General features: G+C 44.6%; 1 protein-coding gene across 8 annotated transcripts in view; it reads right to left on the bottom strand.

Annotated features, from left to right (window-relative positions):
* Positions 1–14,146, bottom strand: part of LOC110494637 (forkhead box protein J3) — a 166,571-nt gene that overhangs the window by 15,363 nt on the left and 137,062 nt on the right. For all 8 annotated transcript variants that reach the window (XR_002469300.2, XM_021569877.2, XM_021569875.2 and 5 more), the window contains 2 exons: positions 4,880–4,963; positions 2,394–2,495 (listed from right to left, as the gene is read on the bottom strand). Coding sequence is in view for 7 of the 8 variants with exons in the window: in XM_021569877.2 (XP_021425552.2) it covers positions 2,394–2,495; positions 4,880–4,963 (186 nt within the window). In the remaining variant the exon portion in view is untranslated. The remainder of the gene's footprint in view (positions 1–2,393; positions 2,496–4,879; positions 4,964–14,146) is intronic.

Here is a 14,146-nt window from a genome sequence, read left to right as displayed (position 1 = left end):
CAAGCATGCTCACACAGGCAGGAGCTCCTGCCACAGTAAATCCTGATGCATATTTGGTGCTAGCAACTAGCAGGAGTTAGTGTGTGTTCTATTCTTAGCAGTAAATTAAGTAAAAAGCCAGGTGTGTCTTTTACATAAGACTGTAATCTGGAGCATGGGACTTGGATTATGAAATCAAAGCGAGATTCACCCAGATGTCTTGAACAATGCCTGCCAGGGTTCAGCAGAATCCCTGCTCACAGGATTTAAGAGGGAGAAACAAAAGCAACGGCAGACTTTTCCTCAGTAAACACACTTCTTCCTACAATCCCCCTTCCTTTATCACACTCTAGTGCCAGACTTCTGCCTCATTCACAACCAATGCAAACAGCTACCTCAGAATAGACCAGAGAAAACATTTTAAAACGTGTGTGTGTGTGTGTGTGTATGTGTGTGTGAGAGAGAGAGAGAAAGGCAGGGGAGACTTGAGGCACGTTTAACAGACCGTCTTTGGGTTCTCACTGGTTCTGTAGTCCTGACACAGTCTCCCATTGGCCTCTCAGAGAAGGCAGGAACATGAGAGATAGAGATGGAAAATAGAGAGCGAGAAAGAGGGAGAGAAAGAGGGAATTCCTGTGGTTTGGCACAGTGCACCAAAAGAGGCGTGGCCAGTTGTATGTTTACAGTGTAACACAGTGAGAAACAAGCTCTCTCAGGAGTAGGGCTCAGATCTGATGCTGCTTCTCCACTTTATCATAGCAACAGTTACAATCAGGAGAACAAAAGACACACAAACACAGCCCCGCTGTAACCTTGCCTGAAGCAGGGATGTTCAGAATTTGTGGTGTTCTGTTTTCCATGATTCTTATGTGTGAAATCAAACTGTTGTTATCTATGGAGGATGTCCGTGTTAAATGGCCAACTGAGGTTTGAAACCTCAATTTTCCCAGCAAATCGATGGCAAGTGATTATTTGTTGAGATGAGAGCAGGGAAGACGTGTGTGTTTTATAGGGGCTCAGCCTAGCCCGTCTCACACGCCAAAGACAGTCCTCCTACCGAAAGGGCAGACACACACCACTCCCCCTTACTGCACAGACACGCGGTTCTATCCTAGTGAGGCCCTAAAATGTATTTCCTTTCAGAATCCTATTTTCCCTAAGCCCAAAACCTAAACCCCAAAATAGCCTTTGTTCTTGTCGGGATGTGGGAAACGTCCCAACGAGGGAGAATTGTCCTCGTTTTACTATCCTTGTGGGGACTTCAGGTCCCCACGAGGGTAGAAGAGCAAGACCACACACACCCTCCTCTTCTCACACATCCCACCCTCAAGTACTCTTCCCCAAAGCACCCCCCTCCCCCAGTTTATATAAAAAACAGTATTTTCTTCATGCCCGCTGCAGTAAATGAATGAGCAACTCTTGCAGGTTACTCCAGAGAGCTGCCCCCACTGGGCCCAGAGGAGAGGGCTTATTCAACGCCAACAGCTTGCAGTCCCTGTGGCTTCTCCCACTCTTTCTCTGCAGTGAGGGTTATACGGCAACAGACATCCACACACACAGTACTGTCTTGCCAGGCTACCCAGACTCTTCCAGCCAAACGCTACGGCACGCCCGTAGACGTTAGTTTCTTCTCCACAATGAATCTGGATCTAAGTACTTGCCTGACCCCTCACCGAATGTCCTCGTCCTTTATGTCCTTTAGTACAACACCCCTCGTCACCACAAACGACTTCAATGAGGACTTTAGTGTGAGTCGTCAGGCTAGGCAACCCAACCACATCTCATGGACAGACCAGACCACTGGGCATCTTCCATGAACTTTCAGGTGTGTGTACAGTAGTGTACAGTAGTGTTTTCATTTTTTTTATTATTATTTGTTTTACCTTTATTTAACTAGGCAAGTCAGTTAAGAAGAAATTCTTATTTTCAATGACGGCCTAGGAACAGTGGGTTAACTGCCTGTTCAGGGGCAGAACGACAGATTTTGTACCTTGTCAGTTCGGGGGTTTGAACTTGCAACCTTCCAGTTACTAGTCCAACGCTCTAACCACTAGGATACCCTGCCGCCCCATGACACCAGATTTTTGATTTCAATACCAATACCAGGGTTATCATCACGATACTCAATACGATACACAACTCAACTACCATACTCAACATCAATATCGTATTGAACAGAATGAGTAATCCCCTGTTGTAACGCTGTGTGTGTGTGTGTGCGCGTATCCATCGATACAGGGTTTCTTGTGCTGCAGTGCAGCTGTGTGTTACAGCTGTGTGTGTGTGTGTGTGTATATCCCGGTTGAGTGCTGCTCTCAGTGAGGAACAAGCTGTGGGTGGGTGGGTGGGCAGGCAGAGGGAGGAAGGAAGGGTCAGGGTGGTGCAGTGTGTGCAGGTGCATGCTGGGTAGTTACCTTGTTAGTCACAGTGTTGATTGCCAGAGTTGGAGAGGCACTTCCAGAGATCATACAGTCCATTCCCAAAGACTCCGACTCCAGGGTGTACGGTGTGGAAGCCTGGGGGAGGGAGGGAGGCAAAAGTATTACTTTTATCTAATTATCAAATATAGGACCACTAAAATATTCACTCTTAACTAATTCTAAGAATAATACATAACCTCAAGCCATAAGTACGAAGGCATAGGTTTTAACACTCATATGTTGCCGTGTTTGTTGGGAAGCTAGTTTTCCTTCCAGGCAAGAGGGAGGAATGCAGGTCTCTAGTATGTAAAGTACACCAGGACCATTTATAAACAAGAGGGAGGAATGCAGATCTCTAGTATGTAAAGTACACCAGGACCATTTATAAACAAGAGGGAGGAATGCAGGTCTCTAGTATGTAAAGTACACCAGGACCATTTATAAACAAGAGGGAGGAATGCAGATCTCTAGTATGTAAAGTACACCAGGACCATTTATAAACAAGAGGGAGGAATGCAGGTCTCTAGTATGTAAAGTACACCAGGACCATTTATAAACAAGAGGGAGGAATGCAGGTCTCTAGTATGTAAAGTACACCAGGACCATTTATAAACAAGAGGGAGGAATGCAGGTCTCTAGTATGTAAAGTACACCAGGACCATTTATAAACAAGAGGGAGGAATGCAGGTCTCTAGTATGTAAAGTACACCAGGACCATTTATAAACAAGAGGGAGGAATGCAGGTCTCTAGTATGTAAAGTACACCAGGACCATTTATAAACAAGAGGGAGGAATGCAGGTCTCTAGTATGTAAAGTACACCAGGACCATTTATAAACAAGAGGGAGGAATGCAGGTCTCTAGTATGTAAAGTACACCAGGACCATTTATAAACAAGAGGGAGGAATGCAGGTCTCTAGTATGTAAAGTACACCAGGACCATTTATAAACAAGAGGGAGGAATGCAGGTCTCTAGTATGTAAAGTACACCAGGACCATTTATAAACAAGAGGGAGGAATGCAGGTCTCTAGTATGTAAAGTACACCAGGACCATTTATAAACAAGAGGGAGGAATGCAGGTCTCTAGTATGTAAAGTACACCAGGACCATTTATAAACAAGAGGGAGGAATGCAGGTCTCTAGTATGTAAAGTACACCAGGACCATTTATAAACAAGAGGGAGGAATGCAGGTCTCATGTATGTAAAGTACACCAGGACCATTTATAAACAAGAGGGAGGAATGCAGGTCTCTAGTATGTAAAGTACACCAGGACCATTTATAAACAAGAGGGAGGAATGCAGGTCTCTAGTATGTAAAGTACACCAGGACCATTTATAAATAAGAGGGAGGAATGCAGGTCTCTAGTATGTAAAGTACACCAGGACCATTTATAAATAACAAAAGAAGCAACACCTTTATTTAGGTCACATTTGAAATATTTCCAGAGGAGATGAAGAGAAGAGCCCACATTGCTCTCTGCGAGTCGCGGGCGCTCCGCTGGGGGAGATAACTCCACCACGCCTGTCTGCCAAAACTGCTTACTGTAAGAGGATTGGCTGGCAACAATACCAATTTTAATTCACGATAAACATAAATGAGATTTCACAAAGTCACAATTTTCTAAATGTCTGAGACTTAATGGGATGCCTTTTAGGCCAACAGTCCCATCTGTAGTACGGGAGGATGGTGTGCATGTGTGCATACTAACAACATACATGCACAAACCTGAGGGTGGGAGAATAGTGCGTGAATTCTGTGCATTTGTTTTGCTTTAGAATTACACACCAATGACTATATTTAAACTCATTTACACACAGGTGTAGGTACTGTATAGAAAAGGATGTGCACCTCTCCCTCCCGCTCCCCATCTTAGAACCACAGACATACACGTGGCTGGTTAACTGAGTGAGTGGGTCTTTGTGTCTGTATGTCTTGTAGCGGGCCAGACTGCCGCCTGCAGCAGCCAGGAAGAGATGGATGGATGCCTCAGAGCCAGGTCAATCTGGGTAGTTTACTAAACCAGTGAGGCTGTGCGTTACACTGGACATGACTCATACATAATTAAAGACAAAAGCTCCCGCTCAGAATGAACAGCCAGCGCACATTAATTGATGTTTGTAAAAAAAATAAAAAAGACTGCAGAACGCAATGTATGTAAGTAACAGCAGCCTGGGGCACAGCTTATTAATGAGGAGCCTGCTACAAGACAGACTCATCCAGAGACAGTTACATAAAGGGAGGAGAAACTCCTACTGCGTGCATGTGAGTGAGACAGTATACAGGAGAGAGAGGCAGAGGTCTATCGGCAAGAGATTGAACAAAGAATATCTGTATGTGAAGACTTTGTATGATATGGTTACCCAATTCTCCACATGAGCACACTCATTATTACTGGCGATGGCATTGTTTAAGAGAGGGTATCTACATGTGTAAAACACAAAGATTCAGGGGAGGATGTGGCGTGTCTGGAGGACTCACCCGCTCTCCGGACCGCGGCCTCTTCTTTGGCCGTGTGGGCAGGGCGTCCTCCTTTGGGTTGGTGTCGATGGCCCAGTAGGAGCCCTGTGGAGAGAGGGACCACAGTAAAGAACACACAATGCCCTGCCTGGCCTGATACCACAGGAACGTTAGCGTTGGACATGAGGGATTCATATCTCCAGACAAAAGGGTAAAGGAATCGGAGGCTTTTCTTTGGGACTGACACAATAGGGCTTTAACAAATTCTATTACAACACAATCCACGAGTAAACAGTGGTGTGTGATAAGTGTGTGTGTGGCTTTGTTTTATATTGGAGGGAGCAGTGTTGTGTGGCGAGGCTTCTCCTCGTCTGTGATGCTCCATGGTTAGACAGTGGCTGGTGAAATGCTAAGCTACTCCTGAAGCAGTGCTTCCTCAGTCTCAGGTAGTGTAGGTAGCCAACTGCATGCTAAGCTACTCCTGAAGCAGTGCTTCCTCAGTCTCAGGTAGTGTAGGTAGCCAACTGCATGCTAAGCTACACCTGAAGCAGTGCTTCCTCAGTCTCAGGTAGTGTAGGTAGCCAACTGCATGCTAAGCTACTCCTGAAGCAGTGCTTCCTCAGTCTCAGGTAGTGTAGGTAGCCAACTCCATGCTAAGCTACACCTGAAGCAGTGCTTCCTCAGTCTCAGGTAGTGTAGGTAGCCAACTGCAGCTGGGCTGGGAGCTGGAGCAACGTGTTGGCTTTCTGCCCAGGTCTGAGCCCGGCTAATCAAGGAGAGAATAGACCTGCTGGCTCTGGGGCTGCAGCTGCATTATTTAGCTCTGTATTCAGCCCCATTTCATGTATTTTTCAATGGTGTTCCTCCCTGAAGCCACATGCAACACATGATTTGAAATATTTCATATTAATCCTGATAAGATCTCAATTGCCAAGGGAAAGTGAGATCAGGACTCCTAAGCAGAGAGAAATCATTTCAATATTTTTTTTGAAATTGTCAGTCTAGACAACAGAAGAGGAGAGGTACGGTTTCAACAACCTGTGTCTAATGTAATCCATACAATAAGGTGCACCATACTCCAACCACAGTACTACTGCCATCTAAAGCACCATCCTGGGTTTTATTCCTGGCTTTTATTTTGAAACACTGCAACAACAATACAATGTTGAGCAAATATGTTTTATATTTTCAAAGCTTGGGGTCGATTAGCATTTCCCTCAGAGGGAGAATAATTTACAGTGCAACCAACCAGAGATAGACATCCCATAATAATATATGTCTGAAGTAAATCCCATTATACTCTCAGCTCTGTAGCCCAATTCCATTGTTGGTATATTTGGTGTTGTTGTCTTCAGTGTAAAAGGCTGAGAGTAACAGACAGAGAAACGTCTGAGGACATCTGAAGGTGAGCTGCCTGAGCTCCGTGTTATGATCATAGCAACCGTTTTAGGGGTTAACTGATTCAATTAGAGCTCCTGGTAGACTCAAAATCACTGTCCCGGTAGAGAGCTGGGTGGCGTTTCTTTTAATTAAGCAAAAAATCTAAGCACAAACCCTTGGGAAGGGAGTTTCTGCATTTCTCCACACGCCCCCACGAGACTCGATTTCAAGAGTTCTTAAATTATTCACAAATACACTGCATCATAGCGAAGCCTGGCAAGTCAAGTGTGTGTGTGTGTCCATATTGTAAGCTACAACTGCTATGAAACTAAGCTCCAACTATTCGGTCTCTAAACAAAGGCCATGATGACCGTGTGATGATTTCACCAGAAGCACTGTTTAACTGTTATACCTTCAATCAAAAAGGAAGCTGACTTTCCCTCCCTACAGTACGCATGTCAACATCACGTTCTCTGGTTTCCCCATCTCAGTCTAGATTAGATACAGGACATGGAATATGCAGTACACATTCCCTACCAGTTAAAGGCCAGTGCAGTCAAACATGTGATTTTCCTGTGTACCAGTCATAAGTAGTACCAGTCAAAAGTTTGGACATCTACTCATTCAATGGTTTTTCTTTATTTTTTACTATTTTCTAAATTGTAGAATAATAGAAGACATCAAAACTATTAAATAACACATGGAATCATGCAGGAACCAAAAAAGGTGTTAAAAAAATGGTAACACATGTTATATTTGAGATTAATCTTCAAAGTAGCCACCCTTTGCCTTGATGACAGCTATGCACATTCTTAGCATTCTCTCAACCAACTTCATGGAATGCATTTCAATTAATAAGTGTGCCTTGTTAAAAGCTAATTTGTGGAATTTCTTTCCTTAATGCGTTTGTGCCAATCAGTTGTGTTGTGACAAGGTAAGGAAAGAGAGATACCTAGTCAGTTGTACAACTGAATGCACTCAACTGAAATGTGCCTTCCGCATTTAACCCAACTCCTCTGAATCAGAAAGGTGCGGGGGGCTGCCATAATTATTTTTTCTTTCCGAGATGGCAGCGCAGTAGGACGTGTCTTACCCCATGTAAATAGCCGGTCTTTATCGTATACATCTTAATCTCGCTTTCTATCTACAAAATAAATCTACTTCCTGCAAACCACCTCAACAAATATGGTGCGGATTTGCTATTTTTATTCCTTATAACGAACTTCCACCAGGAGCTAGCGGTCCTCGCCTTGTGTGTGTGTGTATGTGTGTGTGTGTGTGTGTGTGTGTGTGTGTGTGTGTGCATATATACACATACACACACAGTGGGGCAAAAAAGTATTTAGTCAGCCACCAATTGTGCAAGTTCTCCCACTTAAAAAAGATGAGGCCTGTAATTTAACATAGTTACACTTCAACTATGACAGACAAAATTAGAATTTTTTTTCTCCAGAAAATCACATTGTAGGATTTTTAATGAATTTATTTGCAAATTATGGTGGAAAATAAGTATTACTATTATGATAAGTATTTGGTCAATAACAAAAGTTTCTCAATACTTTGTTATATACCCTTTGTTGGCAATGACAGAGGTCAAACGTTTTCTGTAAGTCTTCACAAGGTTTTCACACACTGTTGCTGGTATTTTGGCCCATTCCTCCATGCAGATCTCCTCTAGAGCAGTGATGTTTTGGGGCTGTTGCTGGGCAACACAGACTTTCAACTCCCTCCAAAGATTTTCTATGGGGTTGAGATCTGGAGACTGGCTAGGCCACTCCAGGACCTTGAAATGCTTCTTACGAAGCCACTCCTTCGTTGCCCGGGCGCTGTGTTTGGGATCATTGTCATGCTGAAAGACCCAGCCACGTTTCATCTTCAATGCCCTTGCTGATGGGAGGTTTTCACTCAAAATCTCACGATACATGGCCCCATTCATTCTTTCCTTTACACGGATCAGTCGTCCTGGTCCCTTTGCAGAAAAACAGCCCCAAAGCATGATGTTTCCACCCCCATGCTTCACAGTAGGTATGGTGTTCTTTGGATGCAACTCAGCATTCTTTGTCCTCCAAACACGACGAGTTGTCATTCTCCCAATTTTCTTCTGGATCATCCAAATGCTCTCTAGCAAAGACACGTCTGGCACTGCAGGATTTGAGTCCCTGGTGGTGTAGTGTGTTACTGATGGTAGGCATTGTTACTTTGGTCCCAGCTCTCTGCGGGTCATTCACTAGGTCCCCCCGTGTGGTTCTGGGATTTTTGCTCACCGTTCTTGTGATAATTTTGACCCCACGGGGTGAGATCTTGCGTGGAGCCCCAGATCGAGGGAGATTATCAGTGGTCTTGTATGTCTTCCATTTCCTAATAACTGCTCCCACAGTTGATTTCTTCAAACCAAGCTGCTTACCTATTGCAGATTCAGTCTTCTGAGCCTGGTGCAGGTCTACAATTTTGTTTCTGGTGTCCTTTGACAGCTCTTTGGTCTTGGCCATAGTGGAGTTTGGAGTGTGACTGTTTGAGGTTGTGGACAGGTGTATTTTATACTGATAACAAGTTCAAACGGGTGCCATTAAAGCAGATAACGAGTGGAGGACAGAGGAGCCTCTTAAAGAAGAAGTTACAGGTCTGTGAGAGCCAGAAATCTTGCTTGTTTGTAGGTGACCAAATACTTATTTTCCACAATAATTTGCAAATAAATTCATTAAAAATCCTACAATGTGATTTTCTGGATTTTTTTCTTTCTTCTCATTTTGTCTGTCATAGTTGAAGTGTACCTATGCTGAAAATTACAGGACTCTCATCTTTTTAAGTGGGATACTTTTTAATAAATACTTTTTTGCCCCACTGTGTGTGTGTGTGTGTGTGTGTGTGTGTGTGTGTGTGTGTGTGTGTGTGTATATATATATATATATATATATATGACTGAAAAGAAATTATGCCCTTCTAGTGTAAGAGCTATTTGAAAAGACTGCCTGCAACATCAGCCTGTTTAGGTGAGATGGCGTTTTGGTTTTCTATGGTAACATTAACATGCAGTAAATTAGTTAATAGACCAATAAAGAGTTCCAATCCTCTCCGCCAATAACAGACCATTTTCAGTTCACCCTTCCCCACTCCCAGACAGTCTAAGCTAAATTCTTGTTGATAAATAAATGGCTTCTGAGAAAAGCAATTTATCTTTTTGACCATTTTCATTTGACAAAATCCCAGTTAGGTACTGAAATTGTTACAGTTATGAATTTGACCCCCCTACCGCTAATTGGGCAACTTTTGATAACGCTTTCTTGTCTCAGTGAGGGAAATGCTGTAAATTACGAGGACTCAATGTATTTTGAAAAATGAGACGTTGAGGATCATAATATATACTGCTTTGATGTAATGCAAGCAAGCCACACACCAGTGAGTCCAAATGTGCACGTCACATTTCTATGTAAAATACAGTGTCAACGTTTATGATCACTATGTTTGATGTAGTTACAAGATGACATGAGGTCATATCCTGGGTTGTCCTGAACAGAATTAGCCTGTTTGTTGTATTGTTACGAAAATTTGCCACCTTACATCTGAACGCACTCAATACTTCATTCTATGCGCACCAAAATGACTAATCTGTCTCTCTGAATTGCCTACTGAAAGCCTAAACAATAAGATCGTATTTTAGAATTTAACTAGTCTGGTTGGCAATAGAACAAGCAGTAAAATTATGCCCACATGACCCAGATTGCGATTTATAATGGACTGTTTATGGATTGGGTAAACAACAAGTTATTGTGTAAAGGTGGGGATACAGGGCTGTGAACCAAGAAAAATGTGCTTGTGTAGTTCCTCCACAGCACTGCTAGGAGAGCTTTAAAAAAAGCACCTTCTAGTTGAAAACTGAGTCATGAAAGAGCATTGAAATGATTTAGGAACTCAGCACACTTGGTGAGGTGTGTGACAACTTGGAAACACCAGTATGTCCTCTTACTCAAACCCTTGTCATTTTTATGTCTTCTGTTGTACCTACCCCAAATTCCCCAAGAATATTCTTGTTACTGAATGTATCCATTTTCGTTATCAACAAATGTGGTGAAAAGTACAGTAAATGGAAAATGACAAAATCAACAGTGTAATAGAGGTCGATCGATTAATCGGAATGGCCGTTTAATTAGGGCCGATTTCAAGTTTATAACAATTGGTAATCAGTATTTTTGGACAGCGATCATGGCCGATTACATTGCACTCTCCATGAGGAGACTGCGTGGCAGGCTGACCACATGTTATGCGAGTGCAGCAAGGAGCCAAGGTAAGGTGCTAGCTAGCATTAAACGTATCTTATAAAAAACAATCAATCTTAACATAATTACTAGTTAACTACACATGGTTGATGATATTACTAGTTCATCTAGCTTGCCCTGCGTTGCATATAATCGATGTGGTGCTTGTTAATTTATCAAACAGGTGATTTAACAAGCACCGTCGTGGCACCAATGTGTACGTAACCATAAACATCAATGCCTTAAAATCAATACACAAGTATATATTTTTAAACCTGCATATTTAGTTAATATTGCCGGCTAACATGAATTTCCTTTAACTAGGAAAAATGGTGTCACTTCTCTTGCAACAGAGTCAGGGTATATGCAGCAGTTTGGGCCGCCTAGCTCATTCATTGCAAACTGTGTGAAGACTATTTCTTCCCAACAAAGACAGCCAACTTCGATTTAACAAAAGCGCATTTGCGAAAAAAGCACAATCGTTGCATGACTGTACCTAACCATGAACATCAATGCCTTAAAATCAATACACAGATGTATGTATTTTTAAACCTGCATATTTAGCTAAAAGAAATCCAGGTTACCAGGCAATATTAACCAGGTGAAATTGTGTCACTTCTCTTGCGTTCATTGCACGCAGAGTCAGGGTATATGCAACAGTTTGGGCCACCTAATTTGCCAGAATTTTACATAATTATGACATAACAGTGAAGGTTGTGCAATGTAACAGGAATATTTAGACTGATGGATGCCACCCGTTAGATAAAATACGGAACGGTTCCGTATTTCACTTAAAGAATAAACGTTTTGTTTTCAAAATGATAGGTCATTAATATGGTAAAATCCAGAAACTAAGGCTCGTATTTCTGTGTGTTATTATATTATAATTAAGTCTATGATTTGATAGAGCAGTCTGACTGAGCGGTGGTAGGCAGCAGCTGGCTCGTAAGCATTCATTGAAACAACACTTTACTGCGTTTGCCAGCAGCTCTTCGCAATGCTTGCTGTTAATGACTTCGAGCCTATCAACTCCCGAGATTAGAATATTGAATAAAAAAAATGTTAACCCCTTTTTTTCTCCCCAATTTCGTGGTATCCAATTAGTCACAGTCTTGTCTCATCGCTGCAACTCCCGTAAGGACTCGGGAGAGGCAAAGGTCGAGAGCCATGCGTCCCCCGAAACACAACCCAATCTAGCCGCACTGCTTCTTGACACAACGGACATCCAACCCGGAAGCCAGACACACCAATGTGTCGGAGGAAACACCGTACACCTGGCGACCTGGTCAGCGTGCACTGCGCCCGGCCCGCCACAGGAGTCATTAGTGCACGATGAGACAAGGATATCCCTGTTGGCCAAACCCTCCCTAACGACGCTGGGCCAATTGTGCGTCGCCCCATGGACCATCCGGCTGCGACAGAGCCTGGGCTCGAACCTAGAATCTCTAGTAGTTCCCGGGAGGCCCGAAGACTCATGTTAAAAGGAACCACCAGCTTTCATATGTTCTCATGTTCTGAGCAAGGAACTTAAACGTTAGCTTTTTTACATGGCGCATATTGCACTTTTACTTTCTTCTCCAACACTTTGTTTTTGCATTATTTAAACAAAATTGAACAAGTTTCATTATTTATTTTAGACTAAATTGATTTTATTGATGTATTATATTAAGTTAAAATAAGTGTTCATTGTTCATTCAGTATTGTTGTAATTGTCACATATATATAAATATAAAAATCGGCCGATTAATCGGTATCGGCTTTTTTTGGTCCTTCAATTGGTCGACCTCTACAGTGTAATGTTTGGATTCACTAGTGTCAGGTGAATTGTTGTTCTCACCTTTAGTCTAACCATTTAACCTTTAACTCGGTAAGTCAGTTCTTGTTTACAAGTAGTGATGTAGTTCCTCTATGCCAAACGCATCCATCATTGAAACCAGACCCTAGTCACGGAGTTGAAACTAACCAGTTAACATCATGTAAATTAATATGTAGGTCTATCTGCAGTGGGAGTCGTATCGGCACTACACTGTATCCCCTTACCTCCATAATTCGCATTTTCGCTACACTCGCATTAACATCTGCTAACCATGTGTATGTGACAAATAACATTTGATTTGATTTGATTTGGTAAAGGAGTATGCCATGCCTGCCATCATCTCTCTCTCTCTCCATCTCAGAGAAAGACATGGCTCTCGCCTATCTCATACAACCAGCAGTGCTCATATTCCTGCCACATTACAATATTGATGTAACATATCAAGAGAGGCTAGCGCTTCTTTGAAGTTATCTTCGGGGGGAGAGAAATTCCAAATAAAACATTAAGGAAGCGAGCATGTTGGCCCTGCATTTGGAATGGGATCCATACAGCAATAGATGGTTTGTATTTAGTGGAGCAGCTCCCAGGAGAGTCAACATCAGAGGATTACAGCAAAACATGAAATTAAGCATTCAGTCCCCATCCTCTACAGTTCATAGCTCGGTGTAGCACTTCAAGCCTGTGTGAGTGTGGAGAGCAGAGAGAGAGGAAGAGGGAGAGAGGGATTGAGGCGAGAGAGCAGAGAGGGAGAGAGGCGGGAGAGCGGCGAGAGAGCGTCGAGAGAGAGGCGAGAGAGAGAGGCAAGAGAGAGGGGAGAGAGAGAGGGGAGAGAGAGAGGGGAGAGAGAGAGGGGAGAGAGAGAGGGGAGAGAGAGAGGGGAGGGAGAGAGGGGAGGGAGAGAGGGGAGGGAGAGAGGGGAGGGAGAGAGGGGAGCGAGAGAGGGGAGAGAGAACGAGAGAGCGAGAGGGGAGAGAGAACGAGAGAGCAAGAGAGGGGAGAGAGAATGAGAGAGGGAGAGAGAACGAGAGAGCGAGAGAGGGGAGAGAGAACGAGAGAGCGAGAGAGGGGAGAGAGAACGAGAGAGCGAGAGAAGGCGAGAGAGAACGAGAGGGGAGAGAGAACGAGAGAGCGAGAGAAGGCGAGAGAGCGCGGAGAGCGGCGAGAGAGCGCGAAGAGAGAGCGTCGAGAGAGCGCGGAGAGAGAGGGGCGAGAGAGCGGGGCGAGAGAGCGGCGAGCGAGCGGAGAGAGCGAGAGGAGAGAGCTAGAGCGACAGCGTGCGGAGAGCGAGCGAGAGAGCGGCGAGAGAGCGGAGAGAGCGGCGAGAGAGCGCGGAGAGAGAGCGGCGAGAGAGCGGCAAGAGAGCGCGGAGAGAGCGGCGAGAGAGCGCGGAGAGAGCGGGGCGAGAGAGCGCGGAGAGAGCGGGGCGAGAGAGCGCGGAGAGAGCGGGGCGAGAGAGCGCGGAGAGAGCGGGGCGAGAGAGCGGGGCGAGAGAGCGGCGAGAGCAGAGAGCGGAGAGAGGCGAGAGCGGTGAGAGGCGAGAGCGGAGAGAGGCGAGAGAGGCGAGAGAGCGGGGAGAGAGAGCGGGGCGAGAGAGCGGGGCGAGAGAGCGGGGCGAGAGAGCGAGGCGAGAGAGCGGCGAGAGCAGAGAGCGGCGAGAGCAGAGAGCGGCGAGAGCAGAGAGCGGCGAGAGCAGAGAGCGGCGAGAGCAGAGAGCGGCGAGAGCAGAGCAGAGAGCGGCGAGAGCAGAGAGCGGCGAGAGCAGAGAGCGGCGAGAGCAGAGAGCGGCGAGAGCAGAGAGCGGCGAGAGCAGAGAGCGGCGAGCGAGCGGAGAGAGCTAGA

Source organism: Oncorhynchus mykiss, chromosome 17, assembly GCF_013265735.2.
Source record: "Oncorhynchus mykiss isolate Arlee chromosome 17, USDA_OmykA_1.1, whole genome shotgun sequence".
Classification (NCBI taxonomy): domain Eukaryota; kingdom Metazoa; phylum Chordata; class Actinopteri; order Salmoniformes; family Salmonidae; genus Oncorhynchus; species Oncorhynchus mykiss.
This window is presented reverse-complemented; position numbering and strand designations above follow the sequence as displayed.